The sequence below is a fragment of the Oryzias latipes genome (assembly GCF_053564925.1).
Source record: "Oryzias latipes strain Hd-rR chromosome 1 unlocalized genomic scaffold, Olatipes_Hd-rR_3.1 chr1_Y_2".
NCBI classification, from domain to species: Eukaryota; Metazoa; Chordata; class Actinopteri; order Beloniformes; family Adrianichthyidae; genus Oryzias; species Oryzias latipes.
In genome coordinates, this window is record NW_027616336.1 from 134,801 (window position 1) to 160,080 (window position 25,280).

Consider the following 25,280-nt stretch of genomic DNA (forward strand, 5'->3'; position numbering starts at 1 on the left):
TCCTTCCGCTCTGCAGAAACTGTGTCCTAGAAAATGACACGTTTTTTTTAAAATTTTGCCTAAAAAGGGGAAAATCCTGATTAAAAGACCACTGGGAAGGCTGTTAAGGTCGATGAAAAAATGATCGGAGTTTCAAAAGCGATTTGAACATCCTGATAAACGACCCCCACACGGTTCTGCTGCCATTCTTCCAGACTGTGTTCTGCATTCGACCGGTTAATTTCTGTCCTGTTTCGGGTTTTATCTGTGAATCTGCTGGATTCTTGGAACACGTTCACCAAACACGGCCGTGGGATTCTTATTTCACTTTCTTTTAAAGACTTAAGTCCTCGTTTGATCAGACTGATCCGGTTTCGTCCTCCTGTCATCATTCCTGACTTTTCTCTTACCGTTAAGGCGTCTGTTAATCCTGAACCAAGGAGCTAGAAAGAAGGTTAACAGACGATTTTGCTCATTCAAATCTCCAGGGAATCCCACTAGATCAGCGCTGCTCGTTCCTTTTCCTCCAGATCTACCACCCTGACTGTTTTCCAGATCTCCAAGTCCTGCTAGCTGCTGATTGGCTCAATCAGATGTCTCCACATTCACACCTGGTCCAGGTAATCAGCAGGAAGCAGTGCAGGGAGAGCTGGAAAACAGGAAGGCTGGTAGATCTCAAGGACCAGGACTGAGCAGCCCTGCACTACAATCTGCCGTGTTTTTTCATTATTAGATGATGGAAACATGCCAGTGATTTTCTGAAGAAAAAAATTCTGATAGAAGTTTGAAACATTTTAAATACTTTCTCATTCTCTCTATAAATCCTGTGCAGAGGTACCCCCCCTCCCTCTCTAAACAAAAGAAAGGTACAGAAGATGACCGGCCAGCTGTGCAGTCAGTGAAGAGGAGCTGCTAATGGGCAGCAACACGTGTGATGTTTGTGTAGAACGTGTGCGTCTTTACCGGATGTTCACGAGGGCGTGCGTGACTTTGCTGGCTGCTTCCTTCCACTGGCCAGCGTTGGTGGACACTCGCAAAACTGAGGACAGAAGACAGGCAGGATCAACCTTTGACCTTTGACTCTGTCTGCTCAGGAAAACTCCCAGCATGCCCAGGTGCACCTGTACTGGTGTGTTTCAAACGTACCCATGCAGTAGAGGTTGTCAAAGACTTGGTGCATTCGTACGATCTCATAATACAGCTCATCGTAGCTGTTGGAGGTGGGCAGGAAGGTGTCGCCGTAGGTTATGAACATGTTGAAGAGGTTCACGATCTGGTTGAAGACACGGACCAGGAGAAGTTCAGGGGAACCAAACACAACTTCATGTGATCCTTCAGAGAACCTAAAGTCTACGCTCAGATCAGGAAAATGACTTCTAGTCCTTACACAAAAACAAAATAAAACACAAGTTCTTTGAAACAGAAGAGTCTCTTTCAGCGCTGCTGAATGTGAACGGGCGAATCGCCACCGTCACTGGCAGCCCTCAGAACAGACTGGACGCTTGATGAAGGAGAAATAGGTTTCTTCTCCAGTGCGGATGTAAAACGCAGACATGAGAATTAAGAATCAAAGTACCTGAAGGAGTTCAGTAGAACTGAACTCCTCCAGCGGCCCGGCGTGACGGAAACCAGTTGGACGTGAGCAGAAGCTCTTCCCGAGACACCGCAGACTGAAACGAGTCCAAATGAAGCCCAGCTGGAACGGTTTGATGAAAATTTAAAGGCTGTCAGGAAACATTCATCTGCCGCAGCCAACCAACACCCCACCCCCACCTTCACATATGTGGAACATCTGATGTATTCAGCTAAAGTCTTAAACGACACAAATAAAGAGAAACTACAAACAAAGAAACATGGCGGACACATAATCTCCCAAAAACATGAGCTCTGCTGAAGAAAACCCACCTTTCAATGGCTGAGAACAGCTTTGACTTCATATAGAAACAAAAATGAACCAAACAAAAAAAACCTGACCTGCCTCAAACGTAAACTCAGGAAGAACTTGTCAGACACGATAACAACAGAAAGCACAAAGCTTCAGCCCCCGTGAGGAGTTTTACAACCTTTTCAAGCTTCTTCGAACAATAACCCAAACAAACAAATAAACATTCACCATTTTACACCCGTCTTACAGCAGCTTCATTGGTTACCAGTATCTCAGCGGATCACTTACAAAATCCTCATTTTAACCTTCAAAGCCCTCCACAACCTCGTCCTTCTGTATCCTTTAGAGTTCCTGACTGTTGCTACTCCTGTCGCTCCCTCAGATCCTCTTCCTCCCTTCGACTGGCTGCTCCACCATCACGTCTCATTCAGCAATTCTCCCTCCCCCCTGATCTCTGAAATATGGACTCGCTTTCTCAGTTCTCCAAACATCTGAAAACGTACCTTTTTCATTGTGCATATGACATTTAAACTGTTGTTTTAGCTGTTGATTTATTTGTGTTATTGTTGTTTTTTTATGCTGTTATTCATCTTATGTACTGTGAGGCAACCTTAAGTGTCAAGAAAGGGGCCATATAAATAACATTCATTAGAATTATTATTCAGCCCTTACATGCCCCATCTGTCTTTTGTTCACTTTCTCTAACAGACTGCAGCGTTCACACTAAAGTGAACCGCGCCAGAATCCATCTGCAGCGAACGGAAACCCTGGTCCTGAAGAGGACCAGAGCTGCATAGAGGATCAGGCTGCAGTTCAAACCGGCAGCAGAGTTTCTCACCAGTAAAGCCAGGTGGAAGATGTTGTGCTTGGACAGGAGCGACGTCTCGTTCGACATCAGGAACTTCAGCAGGTTGATGAGAGCTGCACAGAGACAAACATGACTGCAGTGAGGGGGGAACGTCCTAACAAAACCTTTAAGAGGAAATCCAACATCCACGCGTGAAAAGTAGAACCCGGCTCCATCCGGTCTGCAGCAGTCAAATCAAGATCTATGGATTCTTCAGGCGCCTGTTTTATGTGAGTGTGATGTGGAGAGAATTGATGGGATTGATGGAGACTGTCTGCAGGCTAAAGGCAGGACCTCCAGGATAACGAGAATCATTCTCCAATCTCTTCTGAAGGGGAAGCTTTCAGTTTGTTTTAAAAACACAAACCACCAGATTTTCCTTAAAGAAGAAACAACAGCAGGTCCTGTCTTAATGGAAGAAGTGAGCACAGAACTGAACCAGACATCTGGACTTCTGCCTAAAGTTTTTGCTTTTATTCTAGCATAAAGACTGCTACCTGACCAAAGCTCCCTCCAGGTGTAGTGTAACCGGATTCTGCACTTCTTCTGGTAACAAAGCAGTTTGTGGATGATCTGCACACAGCGCCTAAGCAAAGAACAACAATAAATAATTAAGAAAGAATGACTAGAAAGTATGTTGAAAGAAGCTGGACAGTGGTGCGCTCACAAATACAAGTCAAAGGGGAAATCCTTCATCATATGAGTGACGACGAACTCCACCATCAGGTCTAGAAAAGAAGAAAGAACAAGGGTTACATGCAGGCTCCAGCGTGGAGCGGGAACATTTCTGAAGTCGGGTCTACAGCGGACAGACTGTTTGACAGAACGCTGCACAGCTTCAGTGCAGGTTTAAACACTTGGACTGGCTTACTGAAGCTCAGAGCAAAGCAGACGGAGGCCGATCAGATGTGGAGTGAAGGCTGTTCAGGTAGACCGACTTTTTAACGTTTAGAGCCCAAAAACTCATGCGGACTGTAAGACGTCTTTAATTTTATTACTGTAAAAGTAAAATTGATTAATATGCAAAACTGATTATTTTTTAATGTTTTTATTTATTTTTTTCAAAATTTGAACAATTCGAACACAAAAACATTTGAACAATTTAAGCATCAAGTATCAAAAAGATGTCAACCCCCCCACCCCACCCCACCCTTCAACTTAAGACAGCCAGACAAGTAAAAGAATAATAAAATATATATATAAACATAAAAAATAAATAAAAGGTATAGAGGCAATCAATACATACAGGAATTTGAAATTTTTTTCCCCCCTCCGGGTTAAAATAAAATAATTTCACAGGTCTTTCAGTCCACTGACCAGTTTATGAACAAAGCATTAAAAAAGATTGCTTTCAATTAATGTTCTGTCATTGTAAAAGTAGTAAAACTGATCATTTTCAAACATGTTTAGTTACTGGAGCTTACTGATTGTTTTGTGGCATCACGTTCAGTCTGAAAAGTCATCAGTCCTGTAACATTTCCTTTAGATTGTATTTTTATATTTCCATGAGAACATTTAGAAAGGGAAGCATATCTGCCACAAGTCTGTCGTTTCTATGTGAAGAGGCAGGGTCTTCATCGCTTCACATCCGCTGTATTTGCGACATTTCACTGATGCTGAAATGTTTCCTCCACTTCAGTGTTTGCCATGTTTCAGTAATTGCTCTACTTTAACGTTTTCTTTACTTCAGCGTCTGCTATGCATCGTGTCTGCTCCACCTCAGTGATTGGTTTAAACTGACACCTTTCTGTCTGACGTGTTCTCTTTCTCTAGAGTGATGTACATTTACCTGGACACAGAGGTGAAGCCCTATTAGGGCAGTGTTGCTGTCACAATGCTTATTCATCAAAATATTTCATATTTTGCAACTTCCTCTAATTTGTCTCTGCGAAATTGTTTAAAGCAGATGATAAATATGCAAGGATATTATTTTCAGGAGATTTTAATGCTCTTCAGTGTTTGCTTTGTTCCAATAATCGCTCTACTTTTCTGATATTTGTTCCGCTTCAGTGTTTTTGGGCCTGAGCTTCGGCCTATTGGCAGTTTTCATACCTAGAACGGCACAAACCAGCGGCCTGGACGGGATGTTTTTGCCCACCGCTTTTTTTCTGTGTCTCATGGGCTGCAAAAAAAAGAAAAAGAAAGGTGTTCAGGTACATGACAGACACTGCCTGAATTAAAGTAAGCAAAGTAGGCAAGAACCTCACATGGATCACATGGAGTTATGGAATAGTTATGATATCCTAACCGATGCAGTAAGCAGCTTTTCAGTTCTCCAAAACCGTGGAAGACGACAAAGATGTAAACCAAGAAAAGATCTGAGGATATCAAAACGATCCCTTTGATGTTGCTGACAAAACCAGAGCGGAGCATGAAGAACTCTGCCTCACAGAGAAGCAGAAACACGGCTGTGGTTTGCTCTGAAGAATGACGTTTGAACGCTGGATCAGTGGAAGCAGGTCATGTGGTCTGAAGAGTCTGGTTCCAATGTCCATAAAGATGAACACATCAGGTAACAAGAGAGGAGGACGGAAGGAACCATCCATTCATCACGTCTAGAGAACCACCAAACAGGCCTGTGGGGCGGGGCTACCTCCTAAATAAATGAATGACATCCTATCCATGAAGGTTCTTTCCCTGATCATCAACATCTCAGAAAAAATGTACTCTACTCAATTCAATTTTATTTGTATAGCCAAAAATTGCAACAACAGTCGTCTCAATGGCCTTCGTACCAGTAATTGTACCAATTGTAACATGATGGCTACAAAACTCAACTTCTACGTTCTTGTAATGAAAGTCAGATGGAAGAAAAACCACAATATGGGCGACAGCTTAGGAAGCTCACTGACAGATCTGAGTACAACCGCTGCTCACCATTCTGTGGAGCTCCACCCTGAAGTTCATGTTGTCATCGTGGAGGAAGGCGTCTGCATACTGGTCCTAGAACCACAGGGGAAAAAAAGCTGCTCAGACTGAAGGAGGACGGATGCATTGAAAGTGCAGACGCTCACACCTCTGCGATGCAGGTGAGGATGATCAGGCACAGCCTGGCGCTGTTGAGGCGATGCTCATCTGCAAACACACGAGCTGTGAGCAAAACACCGAGCCACTGCCGACCAGAACCACTGGACAGCAGAACAACCGTCGTCATGACGGACGGGGGACAAACGGAGAGGAGGACGGTTCTCCTCACCTTTGGTGTCCTGCATCACGATGGAGGCGTACTTCAGGAAGGTGATGAGAAGGTTGCTCGTCTGCAGGTTTGGGTCTAAAGGCAGCTCTGGGTTGTTGATCACTGAGAGGTAAAACATGAAAATCATTTCTAAAACAAACAATGATCCAAGAGATCACCAGAGATCCAAGACAAGATCTTCACGTCTTACAGTTTCAAACACACTTTGGGCAAAAAGATAACATTAAATGATAACAAAAAGCAGTTTTTTGGGTATTTTTATTGGGGACATATCACTGAATTTGCTGCGTGGCTGTTTCCAGACAGCAGGTTTTTCTCCAAAATGTCAACTCCTTCCCACGGCTGCCATGTTGGAGTCTGTTTCAGGCCCGCTGGTGTGTTCAGGGTCATCACGGTCAAAGCAGAACTCTGTCTGTTAGATCCACCAGCAACATTTTCTAATCAGCCAATAAGATAAATCCCTTTCAGGCATTTATCCACTTGTGCAGGTTTCAGCTGATATTTTTGGAGCTCTCTAAATATCACCATGAATAAATCAACTCAACAGTTGATTTTAGAATAAAAAATAAACTGTTCTTATGCTTAAAACCTCCCAGAACAGATAAAGAGAGCAGATTTCTTAAGTTAGTTTTTCTCAGACACGGTTTGTGTTTGTCATGAACCGGGATGAGGGGCCTTCCTAGTCTCTCATTCCTGGAGGAACATATAAGGGGGCGGAGTCACCTGTAAGACTTTGACAGGTGACTCCGCCTCAGTCACAACAATCGTCTGTTTTTAAAGACGTCACACACTACCGCCTGATGACGACTCTGACGAAGGCAGAAGTGATTCCGCCGAAACATGTACGGTATATTGACAAACACAAACAGTGTGAGAAAAAATACCTCAAGAACTCAGTTAACTTTGTAGAAACAATGAACTTTATTGAATTATTAAGAGAAAGAGAGCAGTTTGAGGGAATCAGAGCAAAAGCTTTGTTCTCATCAGCAAAAGTCCCTCCTTTACCCTTTTGCTGCTGCCGCCGTGTGCGACAGCCAGCATGGAAGATCTCTCTCATGGATAAATGATGAGAAGTCGATCCCTCCCAGGTCAGACCTCAGGTGACAGATCATTCTGTCATGCTCCAAACAAAAACCTAAATCTGTGATCCTGGTTGCTCAACGCAGAGCACAGAGGCCTGAGACCTAAAGATCCAGCGCAGAGCAGCTCACATGCAGCACGTGCATCCGCATTTCAGCTGCAGCTTAATATTTTATAGACAAAAAGGCTCTGATGGAACCAGATACGGAAACATGGAGCTTTTAACATCTACAGGGCTTCTGCATGCCAAACTACCTTCACCTTCCAGTAAATCTGCTGTGACAACCTTGACCCCCCCCCCCTGAGGAGGTACTCGCTTAAACCTGGAGCTTTTCTGTTCAACATTGAAAGGGTTAGTGAGGAACGTGAGCGGCTTGTTTCTTTTTTATCACCTGAAAGCTGCTGGGCTTTCTGTGGTTGTGAGAATCGTCTCATTTGGAGATTTGGCTTCATGTCAGATTAAAGCGAAGCAAAGCAACAAAAAAACTCTGAACAAGAACATTTTCCGGATAATCCAGTCCAGTTAGAACCGGAAGCAGATTAACTGCTGTAAGGAAATCGGAGCAGTCGTTCATGTTTATCAGGTCACACTCGTCTCACAATTCCACCATCATTTCACGTGACGGCTTCCAACCTACAGTCTGTTCATCTGTTCTGTACGGTGGCCCTGAAGTGCAATTCACTTAACCCAAAAACATTTTAACCCTTGTGCTATCTTAGATGACCCCACCCTTACATTGACGTGTTCTCCTTACCATGACAAAGGTGGATAAAGGTGGAAAGATTTCATGTAATCCATGGACACCAGTGAAGATAACAAATCATTGAAGAAAAAAGGTTCAGCCCACTGTCTATTGGGTCTAGATGACCCAACTCCCAACGTTAAAGTGCCTAGGATAGCACAAGGGTTAGAGAGGGGCACTAAAAAAAAAGTAACCAAATATTTTAAAAAAAAAACTGCAATAAATTTTAGAAAACAAAACAAAATTCCAAGAACTTTCCCAGAAAAACAAAAGAAATGTTAAAAAACAAAAAACAATAAAATACCGGAAAAAGTAGGTACTTTCCAAAAAAAATTTTTTTTTAACGTTTTAATATTTGTTTAGCTTTTTTAATTGTCGTTGTGTTCTTTATGTTTTTGCATAGAGTGATTTGTTAATAACAAAAAAAGATATTTTTTTGAAAAATGCCAGCGCCGGGTCTCGAACTATGCGAGCTTAGCACCAAGGATTCCCCATGTTTTTCCACCTGAATGGAGGCCAAAATCCTGGAAATCCTGGAATATCTTGAAAAGTTCAAGGATTTGAAGGACCAAAAGTCATAGCTGGAAAAAGATGAAAAAACCTGAACAATTTAATAGTTGAATAGTTAAAGTAGCTTAAAAATTGTAGAAGGAATTAAGCGCCAGAAAGTGGCAGAAGATCCCATAATCAAGAAATATATAAAGAGAAACAGAAAAACCATTAACAATAAAATATTTAATGTATTTTTACATTTTGATCAGAGCTTAAATATGCATCAGCTTTATTTATACTGATCTTTTTAAACAAATATCAAGTTACTGTCATCAACAAAAAAGGAAAAATGCTACTTTCCTACCAACAAACATATTATTGACCAGCACTGAATGTCTACAAATATATTCTAAAAAACATGAAGCTAGAAACCAAGAAACCACGGTTTGTGCCAGAAACACTTTCCTGTCCCTGGACTAGTGATTATCCGCCCATTTGACCCTTTCCAGAAAGACCACAGTGATGTTGTAAACCGCTAAGATGGTGATGGATGAAAAACTGGCCCCAAAAAGCTTTCAACAGGCCGAGGTGACCGGTGTGTCGTAAACACTTCTGTGGTTTGTACCTGAGGTAAAAAAAAAAAAAAAACAGTCCAGGCGTAGGCTGTGGCTTACCATCGAGGGAGGGTGGTGTCGTGCCAAGAGGTGTTGTGGGTGTGGTTGGAGTCGGGGTGGGCGGGGCAGGTACAATGTCAATCTCAGGGTGGCTCTGTTGAGAGAAACAAAAGCAAATGTTGACAGTTGACTACATAGTTCCATAACTGTTTTAGGAACATACAAGAACATGAAAACCCATGAAGGAATTCATTTTACAGTGACGTGTATTTGAACAACCTGGCTGTTCCTGTTATAAAGGGTGGGGAGGCACTGAAGAAGACGAAAGGTTTAATCCAGATTTATATTTCCTATCCCTAAGGATTACGGTTCAATTCTCACTCTGCCCACCCATGTATGTTGAAGTGTCCTTGGGTGAGACACTGAACCCCATGTGGGTAGCGCCTTGTGAATGTCTGCTGTGACTGTGAAGGCCTTTGGGCTTTAACAGCATTTAGCATGCAGGCCCAAAGCATTGCTGCATGTTCTAAACCTGTGATTGAGGCCACGTTTGAACTGTCACAGTGGCTTAAACACAAAAGGTCAAATTCAGGAGAAAAAAACTCTGTCTAAACTGCTGATCTGGCTACATAAAAACAAAAGGAGAAAAAACGAAAAACTTTACATTTTTAAAGTCACGTTTGGTTCACGTAAACAACTGAAAAACATCAACCTTACTGAACATAAGGCACACAAATCTAGCAACAAAAACCAACAACTGTCCTTTACATGCATTTAAAAAAGAAGGAAACTTCAGTTGAAACATCTGAAGTTCTCACAAGCTCAAAGAAGGTCCCTGAAACAATTCCAATGGCGTCCACCTTGGATGGAATTGTCATAGAGGCGGTACATGAGTACAAGTACCTTGGTGTCTGGATTGACGACTCCCTCACCTTTAAACCTCACATGGAAAAATGTTTAACAAAAAACCTCAAACTGAAACTTGGCTTTTTCTTCTGTAATAAGTTGTGTTTTTCTTTTGAAGTAAAAAAGCGTCTCGTCGCTGCAACTTTTTTATCGGTGCTGGATTATGGTGACATTCTGTATATGAATGCATCATCTTCATGTCTCAAAAAGGTTGACACCATGTTTCATGCTTCCCTGAGGTTCATTACCAACTGTAGATCTATGACGCATCATTGTGACCTGTATACAAGAGGACAATGGCCGTCTCTGGCCACCAGGAGGCAGGGACATTGGTAGACTTTTATTTACAAGGCATTGCTTATATTACTGCCTCCCTGCATTTGTTCCTTAATCACAAGGAGAAGTGTGGAATCTTACTCCTTAGGATCTAAAGACAAGTTGTTGCTTTCTCTTCCATTTGCCCACACAGAGCTGGGAAAAAAAAGCCTTTGTCCACTCTGCTCCTTTTGCTTGGAATATGCTGCAGAATGACTGGAAATTAACTGAACTGGTATCTTTAAATGTTTTTAAGAACTAGCTCAAAGCATCAGAGACTGAAACAATGATGTACAACTGCTTTTTATGATGCATGTGGTTTTAATGATGTTTGCTTTTATGTGTTTTTCATATTGAAATGTTGCTGCCTCTTGGCCAGGACTCCCTTGGAAAAGAGGTTTTTAATCTCAATGGCACTTTCCTGGTTAAATAAAGGTTTAATAAAAAATAAATAAATAAAAGAGCTCCAGGTCTCCTTCTCTTTTCATAGAAAGAACATTCAAAGGATCAGCATTCAGACCAGACAGCGAAGCCCCCACCTGAGCCAAGACGGTGATGAAGTTTCTGTTCAGATGCACGGCTTCATAAAGCGCCAGCAGGATCGCCTCGTTGGTTCTGGAGAAAGAAATGCCACAGAAAAGATTCCTTTTCTGTTCAACAACGTCTACATTTTTTCCCCGAGACCTTTGGAAATGTTCTTCTGCGCTTCATTGCTTGTATTGACAGCATCTGCAGGAGCGTCCAGCCTGAAGTAAACAAAACTGTATGGATGCTCCTTAGGACAACTGTCACAAGCACTGAACTATAGTTTCTTTAGACAGTCAATGAAAAATGCACAGAATTAGTCACTTGTTCAATTACTGCAAATGTAAACTTCGGTGTATTTAAAGTGCATCTCCAAGGATTCATTGTAATGACTATGTTTAAAAAGAGTTAAGGAAGACAGCTATTGGCTAAAGGCGGCTAACAGCCATTCATAACAGCAGCTAATAACGAGCAGGTTTAGCAAATGGATGGATGCACCGCAAAATCATGCATCCATCCATTTACTAAACCTACTCAGGATCACGGGGTTGCCACTTTCACATAAGTCATGCATCCAGGTTTTCTATATATGGTTCTCCAGTTCACTGCAGACCCAGCTCACATTCACATCTAAGAGACAATTTGGAGTCACAAATAATCTATGGTTGGTGGTTAGGCGCTCTTGCCTCACAGCAAGAAGGCCCCCGGTTGAAGTCCCGGCTGTGGGACCTAAACCAGAACACCAGTGGGGGACCTTTATGTGCACCGTCCAAAAACACGCTTCATAGGTTAATTGGTTACTCTGAATTGTCCCTGCGAGTGTGTATGAGTGTGTGATTTGTTGCCCCTGCGACTGACCGGCGACCTGTCCAGGATGTCTCCTCCCTTCGCCCATGAGTGGCCGGGATAGGCTCCGGCAGCCCCGCGACCCCGAAAGGGACAAAAGGGGTTTCTAAAATGAATGAATAATCTATGGAGCATGTTTTTGGACCGTGGGAGAAAACGCCCGGAGAAAAAATGATTTCATCAGTGAAATCATTTCAGCCTCAAAACCTTTTTTTCTACAAATAATATATTTTTCATTTCTAGGATTAAGCTTACTGCGTCTTGAGTTTCTCACTTTTAGACATCCTGACGACTCTAAACTGAGCTTTTCAGAGCTTTCTCTACAACCTTCTGCCAATCTGAGCTCATAGATCCAGGATTATTTGAGTGTTAAATGAATCAAATATCCACAGCCTGAAGGGCTTTGTGACCCATGAGGAATATTTCTGTGCTTCATTCAGTCCCAAAGGGGAATTCTGTCATGTAGTGCAGTTTGTAGTTACAAAATAGAGGAAAGCCATTGAAGTGACATAACTTCACACTTACTGTACTGACAGCTTCTCATCTGCATCTGCTATAAACATGCTGCCGACCTGCAGACAGAAGAGTCACCAAACACAGGTGAGCCTTAAAAACATCAGCAGGTCTGTTGGGAAATTAAATATGAAAGGGGGCGGGCTCGTACCATACTGGTTAGGGCTGAGAAGAAGCCGCCCTGGTGCTCCTCCTCTTTGTCTTTGTACTGTCTGTAACCAGAAAAAACGTCAAAGGAAAAGAGTCCAGAAGCTCAGAAGTCCGTGACTCTGCATGCATAAACACGTGACCGCCTTCACAAACAACTCCAGAAGAGCCGTCAGCCATAAATAACACAAACTGAAGTCAGCAGAAAATCCTCGAACAGAAGGAAAGATCTCACCTGTTATATTCGGTCAGAGCTTGATGGACGACCATTCCCATCCCCTGAGGAGAGGGAGGAGCTTCAATCAGAACTTTGATTTTTTTCATTACTGTTCTTAATGGAAAAACAGGACTTACATCTAATGTTGGCTCATCGTCCACGATGGACAGCTTAACAATGTACGGATTCACCGACTGGAAACAAAAACAAAACTTTATTAATCAAACGCAAACAACAGCCACTTTCCGTGACAGTAACTCAGAGTTTAACGTTTTCGTGATTCAACCAGAGCTCCCGCTAAAAAGGCTTTTTTCACCAGTATAAAACCAAATAGATGTTTTAATCACACAAACCAACATTTTGTTACGTGCAGACACAAATCATATAAATGTTTAAATGTGACAGTTGTATGGAGTTAATTCAGTCTCAATAATCAGAAATGCACACAACCGGTTTTACAAATGCACACGCTCCGATTCACAAATGTCATTTTATGCAAACGTGAAAAATAAATTCGGAAATACACACCCTGTGTTTCACAAACACACAGATTGTGTTTCACACATGCACACTAAATGTTTTACAAATGCACAATAAGTGTTTCTCACAAATGTGCACACTGTATTTCACAAAAACATTTTAGAAATTCACAATAAATGTATCAGAAATGCACAGTAAGTGCTTCACAAACATGATTTTTAGGTACACATGTGATGTGAACTCACAGATCATTCGAACTGCAGACTGTGCATTCAAAATCCCGTTCTCGTTTGTGAATCTCCCTGTGTGTGTGAGAGATTTTTCTACGGTGAATATTGAGACTCATCTGACGGAGCGGGTCAACTAATGTCACCATTGGCTAGTGAATCTGTCAATCAAACTCATCGGCAAAGCAGGCGGGTTCGCTTTTAGCCAATCGAATGGCCCCTTACACTCTTCACTCTCAACTGACGAGGGAGGGAGCTGTTCAACACAGCAGTTGAAAGGACGCGGGCGGCAAACATGGCGGAGAGTTCTTCTGAACGGGATCAGTCTCAGCCCGTAAGTAATGCATTTATTTGATCATTCCCTCGTTGTACGTCCTGTAATGTTATTGAATACTAAGTTGAAGCGTTCTCCTTTGCCAAGTGACATGTGTGAATGCTTTATGAACACTGCAGCCGAGTCGTTTGCAGAGTACCCCCACCGCAAATTAGCTTAGCTTTGTTTTGCTTAACCTGTGCAAGTTGTGGCTGCCTGTGAGTGTGAGTGAAGTTCAAGCCGGTGTCGGTTCAAGCTAGCGTCTATAGCCAATGATCTGTAGGTTCTTAACATGATTCATAAGGAACTAAGGGGAAAAGCATGCCGGATTTACAGCAGCAAAGAAAGTTTAATAAAAAGTATTGATTTGGAGACGGCGATTTGTTTAAACACTGATGCTATGCTAACTAGCTAGTTTTTCCGTGTGCTGCCTTTATGTAAACGCGATCCGGGTTAAAGTTAGACACAGCATTTTCACAGCCCAGACTTTAAGACGGGGTGGATATGTGCAACAAAGTTAATTCATATGACATTCATGAAAACGCCATTTTTAAATATAACAGACATGAATCCACTGTTGAATGAAAGAAGCCTCATTAAGTTTCTAACGTTAGAACCCGTATTCATTGTGATGACCAGCCCTATGAGATTGTGTCAGAGTGACAGCCACTAAATTCCCCGTATCTTTACTTCCAATGACGTAATGACAAGAATCCCAAACATTATGTTTTTAGGCTGTTTTGTAGTCGATAAGTAGTCACAGAAAGGGTGGATGGGAGAAATCAGCTGTCAACAGTGATTTGAGTAGAAGTTACTGTAAGTATTACACACAGGCTTCCTGTGATCAGTGTCTTGTCTCTGATTTTTTTTAAAGGTGTTCTTTACTACAAGCTCAAGTATTCATAGCAAGAGTGTTTTAAAAAATTCCCCTTTCATATATTTGAAAATTATGTAATTTAATCTCAGACAGCTAAATGATCTAATCCATGTTTGTTGTGTTTTTATTTATTCTCTAGGAATTACTGAATGTGACAGCGTGACAATCTTTTGTTCCTCGTGCCATCAGGCAATACAACTCTCTGGCAGGGCATCTTACAAGTAATTTCTTTTAATTTTACCCACTGATTTTCCAATTATTTATCTTTTTTTATCAATCTTTTTATTTTGTGATATTTCTATTTGTAATGCATGTGTGTTTATGTGTTTTTTTAAGATGGCCATTTAAAAAAAAGTTCCTCAGGGATTATTAAATACCCTTCTATTCTATTCTATTTCATATTTTATCATCCTATTGTATTACTGTTTTACCTGTCAATTGGGAATTTAGCATTTTTGCCCCTGTAAATATCTGTCAGTTGAAAGTATTTGTACTTGTATTCCATAGATCTTGTACCTGAGAAGATAGCAGAGAACAACTGTGCAGACACCCACTTGGCCTTCTTCAGTGACGCTGTGAACGTTTATGGCTTTCCTCTGAGGTATTCATGTTATTCATAAAGAAATATTTTATTCACATATCAGGCAGTATAAGTACTTGGTTATTTGTACAAAAATAAAATTACTTTTTTTAGACTCCTCTCCATAAACAAAGGCAACTCTAAAACTCTTTCCCCTCATGAATAACATTTTACCCCCCCCTAACAGTCTCTCTCACCTCATTTTTTCCCCAGTGATACATGTAACCCACTCCTGCAATTTATCTAACCTAGAAATTCTACTTATTGGCATCATACATAAGAACATTACATTTTAAACTGATGTGTACCGTATTGGCGATGCATTTGTAATTATGTGTTTGAGACATGATTTTCATGTTATTGTCAGGGTGAGAGGAGATCACGGAGGAGAACATGTGGGCATAGCAGAGTTAATGCTCACAGTACGTACAACTGACACAAACGGCTTCATTGTGGGAAAAGTGTACACACAATCAACGGTGAGTTGAACCTAGTTTTAGAAGCTTTAATATATACACAGGGCTCCAGACTGCGTCCATTTGGTCGCATTTTGCGACCAAAATTTGAGAGTGTGCGACTGAATTTTACACCCAGTCGCACATGTGCTACCAGTAAATTTGCCTCCCCCACCCTCCGTATTTTTTATACATTAAACATGAAAGGAGCACGTCAATGATCGATGAAATGAGAGATGAAATCATCAATGAGACGCGAGCGCACACGCACGCAGGCAGACACACACACTCGCGCGAATACTCATGAGACTGGAGCACACGCGAGCACACACTCGCATTTCATTGAGTGATGCCTGAGGCGGCCAATGCGTGTGAGAAGAATAGGGAAAGTCACTGCAAGTGGCTAAAATATGTGGAGGGGGCGGGGCCTAGAGATAATCGAGCGCGCGTAAACATCCGTGGGAAGGAAACGGAGACAAATATCATCACAACCTGATATGTGCGTCTGAGCTATGAGCAAGCGAACTATTGATTCGTTCTTCCGACCTGCAGCTAGTGTACCAGTGACAGAGTGTACAGCAGGGGTCTCAAACTCGCATGAAATCGAAGCTGCAGCGAGACTGAAAGAGACCAGGAATTAGGAGTTGTCCTTAACATTCAATTTCGTTTTAATATGCCTCTCCCCCTAAGTATGAGCTGTGATATTACATCTTTTATAATTATTTTAATGTTTTGTAATGGATGTAGCCTTTTTTTAATCAGTTGGTATTTTAAATTATTTTAATTGATCAGTGAACTACAAAAAACCCATCAGGACGCATGTCCCATAATGCATTGTTTTGTAGTCTGTAGGGCAGCTTTTAGTCAGTTCAATACTAAATTTCCAGCTGCGTTCGCTCTGATTGGTGTCTTGCTCTCACCCCTTTCTCGTGATATTTTTGTTTTGATTGACAGGTGATGTTGGAGCAAAAAAATATACGTCACACACCAGGTGATCTGTGCAGCGTTGCGTCCATCTGGGTGATCTCAAACACGCTTATTGTGCATCTTGGCTGAACCTATTTGGTGTCACCAACATGAATTTCCATCCTCTAATATTTACATACATTTAAGTATTGTTTGAAACTGTGAAATTACGAAAGGTTACTACGGTAATCACTTGTTACTAAAAACTTTTTTTATTCTAAAAGTATGGTTTTTTTTTTACTATTTTTACTTAGTTGTACTGTCGTGACAGCGATGGTGCTGTCAGTTTACCTTCATGTTGCATCTTCAAAAGTGCAGAATAAAATATGACACTGAATTAGAAACAGCACATTGTAATTTCTGCATCTATTATTAAAGTATTTATTAGCAATACAGTGGAATTTAGTAGATTTGGTTAGAATGTTGATTTACGGTATGCGCCCCTAAATTTTCTGGTTGTGCCCCTAAAATTTAGGGGCCACTATGCTCCTAGTGAAAAAAGTTAGTCTGGAGCCCTGATACATAAAAGTGAATGATGTATTAAAAATAAATCTGACAATATATTTCTTTTTGCTTTTTTTCCAAATACAGGATTGAGCCCCTCTGGTGTGATGTCTTCATGACTGTTACTGGTTTATATTACAACATCCTGCACTCTCCTGAGGACCAAGACTTGCTCAATATCAGTCACATCACGTATTCTGCTGCCATTACATTTTTCTACCATGCATTCAGGCCAGTTTGGATGTCTTTAGTGACGCGTGGGACACCCATCCAATCAGGATGGAGCAAAGCATGACACCAAATCAGCTGTGGCTGTTGGGCTTGACCCAGAACCCTGTTTCTGATCCCCGGGTAAATGCTTTATTTAATCTCACTGTACTGGACAACTGATTTGTGTGCAGTTTGACTAAAGTGGAAAGTATCAAGAAGAGTATCATGAAATCATAATGACTACAGTGAATTTTCATCGAAAATGAATGAAAAGGATTATTGTTGTGTGGTGCAAACAATTTCCCTAAATTGTTTGTTTGTAGGAAGAATAGCACATCTGCAAGTTCAAAATGCATCACAATGTTTGGCATTATGAGCCATCATATGTACTAATCTCACTACTTTGTTAAGGATCACTTATTTGCAAATTATAAACAGTTATGGAGATATGAAGTCTGCCTGCAAGCAACAATATAAGTTATTATTAGTCGGTCACTGTTCCTACATAATCTAAAACACAAAAAAAACAGTGCTGTTCATAAACAGTATCTTTTTTTTTTTTTTTTTGTCAGGGTATGCTGGTTCCAGAGATTGAACGGGAGGAGAGTGGATCCATGGCTGAACCTCATCCTGGGATCAATGTCCCGGTATGGGACAGTCCTCTTTTGGGTCCACAAATGTTGGAACTGCAAGATGACAACCCATTGTGGAATTCAGACCGTTTGGGAGTGGACCTACATCTTTACTGTCCAGTGTGTTTAGAACTTAATTTAGGCGACATAATTACATACAGAAGAAGAGAGACTGAGGGGAGTAAGACAGAGTTCAAATCAATACTGCTGTATTGTTCAAGGGACTTCATTGTATGTAAGGATGTTATGAAAATTAGTTCCAGTTTAAATAAAATTCAAATCAGTAGAGATCCCACATTTGCTTAAATTTTGATGTTTTAATCTGTCCATGTTTTCACTGAATTTTACTCTGCAATAAAGGGTGAATGTTTGCACTTTGTTGTTCTATGACCATCTTTTGTTGTGTAGTATTTAACCAGCTATAAAACCCAGAGAGATGAGGATCTTTTTTGCAAGGGTGACCTGGCCAAGAGGTGTATATGTATATGGTTACAATATAAAATCAATGACATTTGAGTTATTAAAAAAATAAAATTAAGGTCCAGCAAAGTGACTTCGGGCTGAGCAGGGGAGGTGTATATTGGGTGTCTGTGATTGACAGTGAGATGAACTTGAGGTAATGTAGTCCCACTGCGTGGTACGGAGCAAAGTGATGACAGTTTCTCCACAAAACCTTCTGTGGAAGTTGAAGATTTTTCTCCTCCACCTTCATATGATCCAAACCGTGTCTGAGTGTTGAAATGACGCTAGCATGAAAGCTAAGAGAATAACGTACAAACAATCCCGAGTGAAACGTTCATTGTAAATCCCATGACCAGTACAGAGTTCGATGGATTCAATGTCAACTGCATTCAACCACTGTTGCCTTGCTTCCAGGTCCACTGAAAAGTTGCACAAGCCAGTAATTTTTGACAACCGAAGGCAAATAAACCGACAAGCCATGCTAAAGCTAACACGCTAACGACCGACTGGTACAGAATCAAACATGGGCGGGGCTTTTGCCACCCGCAGAAAGCGTAGAGAAAGTGTAAGGGGCCATTCGATTGGCCAAAAGCGAACCCGCCTGCTTTCCCGATGAGTTTGATTGACAGATTCACTAGCCAATGGTGAGATTAGTTGACCCGCTCCGTCAGATGAGTCTCAATATTCACCGTAGAAAAATCTCTCACACACACGGGGAGATTCACAAACGAGAACGGGATTTTGAATGCACAGTCTGCAATTCGAATGATCTGTGAGTTCACATCACATGTGTACCTAAAAATCATGTTTGTGAAGCACTAACTGTGCATTTCTGATACATTTATTGTGAATTTCTAAAATGTTTTTTGTGAAACACAGTGTGCACATTTGTGAGAAACATTTATTGTGCATTTGTAAAACATTTAGTGTGCATGTGTGAAACACAATCTGTGTGTTTGTGAAACACAGGGTGTGTATTTCCGAATTTATTTTTCAGGTTTGCATAAAATGACATTTGTGAATCGGAGCGTGTGCATTTGTAAAACCGGTTGTGTGCATTTCTGATTATTGAGACTGAATTAACTCCATACAGTTGGGTTTAGGTTCCTAAATAGTTGGACAGGAGTAGGACTGCACGATATGGGTCAAACTCGCGATTTGCGATATTAATGATCAATATTGTGATGACGATAAAAAAAAGGAAAACAACCAAAAAAAATTCCATTTCACTCCAACAGTTTTATATATACCGGTACACACCTTAAATTATACTCCAAATGACCCTAGACTACATAAGAGGCGAGCGTCTAACATAAAAGGGCTCCATCTGATTGGTCAACAACGTGAAGGGGTGCATCCGATTGGTCAAATGAATAAAGGGATTGATTCGATTCGTTAAATACTTCAGGCTGCCATAAGATTATTTTAACACATTTAAGGTAACCATTTATCGCAATTTTCTCCACCTTTTGCGATATACGTATTCCACAGCGCAAGAGCCTCAACGTTTGGAAGTGTGTGCCATAGGAATCGTGCTCTGGTCCAACTGTTCAGAGACGTCACATGCAGAAGGAATCTAACACTGAGGCTAAACACGTGAGGCTTTCCCAGGAAAACAGTTGTGTGTTGATTACTTCATCAAAAATACAAGCACAGCCCCCCCTCCACACATGAATAAAACACACACCTCGTACTTTCTGTAGTTAACGAGCAGGGCCAGAAGAACGACAGCATCGTACCCATGCTGCCCCCTGCTGGACGAATCCGACAGGATCTGTGCAGGACAGGAAGGATTGATAAAACTGACAGGACGGAGAAATACAGATAATAAACCAGAATGATTTTCTTCAAACAAATCACGCACCTGCAGAATGGCTTCAAAGATGCTGTTGATCATCACATACTCCAGTATGGTGTTCTGGCTGATGTTGTCTGTTACCTGCAGACCAGTTAAACAAGATTACAGTCGGTTCATTTAGAAAAGATTGTGGAGTTTCCTAACTTTTTTATTCCACTGTAAAGTCTCATTACTTTAGCTGGTAAATTAGTCAAGTTTCTTCTCCAACTTGACATACGACACAATGCAGAAAACAGAGCATCTCATTAGGAAGGAGTAACTTTTTATACAATTTTCCTTAAATTGATTTATTTTTCACCTGTAAGACATTCAATTGTGCAGCAATGAGAGATTTCTTTTTCTTTTCTAGAAGCAAAATCTGATTATATTTCAGAGTTTGGTCATTTCTGAGTGAAAAACAAACTCATGCTAAGCTTTAGGTCACCTACTCCTGAGTTACGGTGCAAGAATCGGGACGATTATGGGCTCGCTCCAGGTTACCACTGGAGTCCTTAAGTGATACAAAACACAAACATTGTAAGAGCTTTCTTATTATTTCATTAAGTGTTCAAATATAACAAGAATTTATGCCAAGAACCTTAAATAATTCCTGAGCAAAAACACATGTTCAGGGTTCAAATGTGACAGGCTGGTTTTGGAAAACAGCAGCAATAATAAGAATACTATTTTTTTTCCTCTTTGAAAAACATTTTTCTCAAATGAAAATGTCAAAAACACACTCATGGAAAACCTTATATAAAAATTAATAATAACTTTAATTACTGAACTTTTTTGTAAATAAGAAGACGTCCTTTTTTTTACTTGACTCTCCTTTTAGTGTAGAACCGGGACCCCCACCCCCTTAAATGAGGAGCAACATGTAGAAAAGGGAACCATTCGATCCCAGAGAAAAGTCATCGTGTCCTACATTTTTGAGTTGAGCTGCACTGGAACTTTTGCTTTCGTTTTCACTACAGTCTGGCCTGTTTGGTGGTTTTAAACTCCACCCGCATGCATTATGCAGTTGTAGGTTCTCCAACTGTATGGCCTGGTCATTTATGGCACGTATCAATCAAGGAAACCAGATCTAGCCTGAAGGGAGAACGAGAGCAGTTTAACCCTAAAGTCCCTTTGAACAGCTGAGGGAGTAAGGAGGGCCGCTGGGATTTCCCTGTTTCTTCAAACAATAAGCTTTTATTTTCCACAAACGGCCAGTTTGTGTTTTCTCACCGTCACCAAACACAACAGCAGTTTGAGACAGAGGCTCTTCAGGCTCTCTGAGCTGTCTCCACAAAGAAGACTGTCCAAGCGCTCCATCAGGTCCTGAAGCAAGAAAGAAATCGAGTCAGAGGATGGAAGGATTACATCTATTCTTCCTTCTAAATCTCTACAGACCTTCATCCTTTGCTCGGCCTTGTCGAACCCCATCAGCATGTTGATGATGTCGAAGCCAGACGCCGACTTGTTCTTATGGTGGACTCCTCGGAAAAGTGCACAGAGAGTCTGAGGATGGAAAGCATAGCGGACGCTTAGTGAAAGGCTGGGATGCCAGTCGAACCAGGTTGTTTGAAAGGTTTTGTCAGAAGCTGATGGGCTGTCCCAGCACACCGAGCTCACATTTCCTGTCTGTGCTTTTCGTTCGCAGTGGGGGTCACAGCAAGCGAGGACAGAAGCAGCTTCGCTCACGCAGACGTCACATACCTGCAGAGCGTTGACCACCTTGATCTGGTGTTCCTCTCCCAGAGCCTGAACGCAGTGGTGAAACAGAGAGTTGACGTTGTCTTGAATACACTGGGCGTCCTCTCCATCGATGCTCTCCAGTTTGGACTCCAGGTACTCCAGGTTCACCTGAGAAGAAGCAGAAGACATTGTTGAAACAAACACTCGGAAAAAGCAGCCGTTTGCTTCAATAGGAACTCAGACCTTCATGAGAAACAGCTCATCCCAGAAGCGAGGGTTGTTCTTGGCTGGATCCTCCTTCTACATCAAAGCACAGAAGACTTTCTTAGCGCCTGAACATGCAGTCCAACGACACATCCGCCGTTTGCTTCCTTTGCTGATACTTACAGCAAATATCTCGTCGTACATCAAGACCACCTTTTCTTTCAGAGGTTTTTTGGAGGACGATGTCCTCCTCAGCAGCCCTGCCTTCTTCTCAACCTGGGACATGTCTGCAGAGCCTGAAGGATCAAAGAAAATGTCCATTACACGTCACGTTCAGCCGGTTTTCTACTCCGTCTAAAAATCAGGACAATGTGGTGAACAAAAGGAAGGTTTTCTGTATCGCATTCATCATTGAAGTCTTCATCTGTGTTTGACCTGCTTTGATGTTCAGGACTAAGGAACTGTTCTCCTTTTTCGTCAAAATTTCAGCTGTATTCGGACCGGAAAAGTCAGTCGGTCCAGACCAAGTCCACTTAATTTGAGTCCTGAACATTGCTTTTGGTCTGTATTCGACTGCTTTTCAACTGGACAATTCTGTTTTGAACTAAAGCTTGTAAACAAAGACTAAAGATCTCTTCAGTCCTTTGCCAAGAATAATGAGGCAAAGCAAGGAGAGAAAGAATAATGGAAGTTCTATCCTTTGCAAACCCTGTCAGGATAGTTCACCAATTCCAACTTTATATTTCGCTGACCAATTTTGAACGTCTGTATCAATGTCAGGCATGCTGCACGAGGAGACAGTTAAGAAGCTACACTGATTAGTATTCAGGACATATAGATGGTCAAGAAAACAGTGTTAGAAGCAAAGTATCACGTTGAAATTTTTTTTAAGAAGCCACATTTCAGTGACTTGCTGAGTCTAGTTGCTCTACGTTTATGGTTGGCTCCTTCCTCCTGTTTACATCCCATAATATCCGGCAACAGTGGCCGTTTTGGTTCAGTTGTTCCGCTCCGAGCACAGAGTCTATTCAGACTGAGGGAACTGAGAGCTAACTGGAGCTCAGTCAAACAAACCCAGACCACTGTGAAAGATGGATCCGAGTGCGGTTCCGGACCAGGGTCCGCTTGGGTGCATTCAGACTAAAAACCTGTTACGGTTTAGTGGGGGAAACAAACTCGGGCTCACTTTAAGTTAAGTTAACCAAATGAGTCCATGCTTCTCAGATGAATTGGCAAAAACTCACTTGTTTGGAAAGACTAATGACATTTCTGCCCCCTTCAAGTTCATCTTGCCTACAGAAAAGTGGGGATTGTGTGTCTGTGTTGCTGTATGTGTGTGTGGCTGTATGAGAATATGTGTGTGTCGTCATTTTGGATAGCATCATTTTGTTATCAATTTAGGAACTAATATCTTAAATAAATGTCACAAATCTATGTATTTTCATTTGCATTGTTTTTTTTAATTTGCTTGAAAAGAACCGATCAATCATAAAAAGCTGTTCTACGTCTTCTCAGACTCTCCTGGTCTTCCATGGTGTTGAATAAATGACCTTGTTGTTGATGTGGATTGATCAGGTTTGAGGTGTGATGGCTTCTTAATAATAACACATTAATAATGTTCCTTCAGGTCCAACGATTCCTGGACAGTTTTCATGCTGAAGCTCATATCATTCTTGAGAGGAACCTTGAAGCTTCTGGAGAAAACAGCAGAGAAGGAGGCAAAGCTCTGCAAAGAGTGGCGTTTTGTCCTGCGCTAGCAGGCAGGTTTGCGCAGACGTGTAGCTTCGGTTCTGCTCTACATCAAACCAAACATTTGCTGACAGGGTCTCTCTTTTTAACCCTTGTGCTAACTAGTGGGGTCCAGACGTTGGAAGTGGGGTCATCTGGACCCCACAAGATAGCACAAGCCAAGGGTTAAAAGCGGAAAAGAGTGAGGGATGCATTCTGTGACATGACTTCCGGTGTCATACCTGCTGGGGCTCACCTGTCAGGAGTCTTACCTGAAAGACATTTACTGCCCAACGACGATACAAACTCAAACAAGAATCACATCAATGCTTAATGACGTAAAGGACGGAAGCCTCCAGGCAAAGTCACACACTGAAATATCTGCTACCAAGTCAATTTATGGATAAACTACCACTTGGTTAGTAATTAGTATTGGTAACTAGCACAGACAGACTAGGTAGAATTTTTTACTAGGTAACGTAACGAAGACCAGCGTCACGATGAACGGTGGGTTAAGCTGTCTGACAGACACACGAGTTTAACAATAAACGAGCACCAACAACTAACCTAAAGTAACTACAACAACATGTTAGCTTAGCGGCGCTAAGCTAATATTAATCTGAAACGGCGATAGCGATTATTTCATCTCGTTTACATGTCAGCCGTCTGACTGTCATTGTTGACACACAGACACTGTTTTATGTGAAAATTCGAAAAAAAAAGTCGTCCATTCTTACCGTATTCAAACGATCCAAATTTGGGGCGTAAATGTTTGATTCATGAGTCCTTTAGAGCAGAACCTGCTAGCCTGCTGCTGTTAGCATCCTGCCGGGCTTCCGGGTCTTAGCGCACGACAAATAAGCATCCATCGGTCTGTGTCAGAGGCTCGTGCACGTGCAGACAGCTCACAGGAAACGCGCATTTTCAGCACACTTCAGTTAACTTATTGCTTTATTGTTATTTAAAGTTTTATAGGGAAAAATAAAGGTTGTCTGCTGCTTTGATACAATGAAAACTATTTAAAAGGGGGAGAAAAATTGCTAAATCATTACAAATATAAAGTAAAATGATTGATAATCAGCAAATAAGATATGTAGGTCAATACATTTAGATAAAGTTATTAAAAATATCAATAGCTTCCTTCAACAGTCTGATCCTCTTTTGATGATCTATTTTAAAAGTGGTCCTTTAATCGTGATCATGTTTTTAGCCAAAATCACAAAACCTGTGTCGTTTTCGACTTAGTAGAAATGGTCGATATGGACAAAAAAAAAAAATCTCAGATTTTTCACTCCAAATTTGATTTAATTTTAATTGATTTTTTTCCTCTCCATGCTTTTACTTTCTTTAACAAAAATTTAAAAAGATGGAATAAAATCAACAAAAACTATTTTTTAACATCACCTTTGTAAATTGTCTCCAACACAACTAAATACAAGCAGTAAAAATGTTTGCAGAACAATGCAGCAGATGTTTTGTGAGCTACCGCTCGCTTGAGCATCTCATAAAAAGAATTACTAGAACTCAGTCGGCAGACCATTTTTGGTAGCAACAGACTTGATACGGATTTGACGTGTTTGGTTTGAACTTCCAAGTTTGAAGTCACAAACCCAGAGACCAAAATCTAATTTTTGACTCAACAACCAAGTTGACTGGTAGATAAAAAAAAATCTACCAACCAAATTATTCCATTATATTACAAAAGAAACTATAGGTACTATTTAAAAAAAATGATATGCAAACAGAGAAGAAGTCACAACATAATAAAAACATCAGATAAAAACAACCGTTTTTATTTTAAGGACTTCCTGTATTGATTT

The 25,280-nt window shown here is 41.2% G+C and overlaps 1 protein-coding gene and 1 long non-coding RNA gene across 4 annotated transcripts in view; one reads left to right on the top strand and one right to left on the bottom strand.

Annotated features, from left to right (window-relative positions):
- LOC144981268 (armadillo-like helical domain-containing protein 3) overlaps nucleotides 1–24,378 on the bottom strand; it is a 28,187-nt gene extending 3,809 nt beyond the window's left edge. The window contains exons 1-23 of one of the 2 annotated variants that reach the window (XM_078943979.1): nucleotides 24,198–24,378; nucleotides 21,916–22,028; nucleotides 21,772–21,828; nucleotides 21,550–21,696; nucleotides 21,244–21,351; nucleotides 21,079–21,171; nucleotides 19,876–19,950; nucleotides 19,699–19,785; nucleotides 12,443–12,499; nucleotides 12,324–12,367; nucleotides 12,093–12,153; nucleotides 11,954–12,000; nucleotides 10,597–10,672; nucleotides 8,897–8,990; nucleotides 5,908–6,009; nucleotides 5,728–5,786; nucleotides 5,589–5,654; nucleotides 4,764–4,833; nucleotides 3,379–3,439; nucleotides 3,209–3,297; nucleotides 2,703–2,785; nucleotides 1,126–1,252; nucleotides 943–1,018 (exon numbers count right to left, since the gene is read on the bottom strand). In XM_078943979.1, coding sequence (XP_078800105.1) covers nucleotides 943–1,018; nucleotides 1,126–1,252; nucleotides 2,703–2,785; nucleotides 3,209–3,297; nucleotides 3,379–3,439; nucleotides 4,764–4,833; nucleotides 5,589–5,654; nucleotides 5,728–5,786; nucleotides 5,908–6,009; nucleotides 8,897–8,990; nucleotides 10,597–10,672; nucleotides 11,954–12,000; nucleotides 12,093–12,153; nucleotides 12,324–12,367; nucleotides 12,443–12,499; nucleotides 19,699–19,785; nucleotides 19,876–19,950; nucleotides 21,079–21,171; nucleotides 21,244–21,351; nucleotides 21,550–21,696; nucleotides 21,772–21,828; nucleotides 21,916–22,017 — 1,781 coding nt within the window. In that variant the 5' untranslated portion in view covers nucleotides 22,018–22,028; nucleotides 24,198–24,378. Of the gene's footprint in view, nucleotides 1–942; nucleotides 1,019–1,125; nucleotides 1,253–2,702; nucleotides 2,786–3,208; nucleotides 3,298–3,378; nucleotides 3,440–4,763; nucleotides 4,834–5,588; nucleotides 5,655–5,727; nucleotides 5,787–5,907; nucleotides 6,010–8,896; nucleotides 8,991–10,596; nucleotides 10,673–11,953; nucleotides 12,001–12,092; nucleotides 12,154–12,323; nucleotides 12,368–12,442; nucleotides 12,500–19,698; nucleotides 19,786–19,875; nucleotides 19,951–21,078; nucleotides 21,172–21,243; nucleotides 21,352–21,549; nucleotides 21,697–21,771; nucleotides 21,829–21,915; nucleotides 22,029–23,282 lie in introns of both variants that reach the window. The other variant, XM_078943980.1, reaches the window with a different exon arrangement.
- On the top strand, nucleotides 13,228–16,929 carry LOC144990482 (uncharacterized). Of its 2 annotated transcripts, none has more exons than XR_013654463.1 (5): nucleotides 13,228–13,346; nucleotides 14,342–14,423; nucleotides 14,710–14,803; nucleotides 15,150–15,261; nucleotides 16,795–16,929. It is a non-coding gene; the product is annotated as an uncharacterized LOC144990482 (long non-coding RNA). The 2 variants fall into 2 exon arrangements; XR_013654464.1 differs by lacking the exon at nucleotides 13,228–13,346 and adding an exon at nucleotides 14,031–14,141.
- Nucleotides 24,379–25,280: the final 902 nt, after the last annotated feature.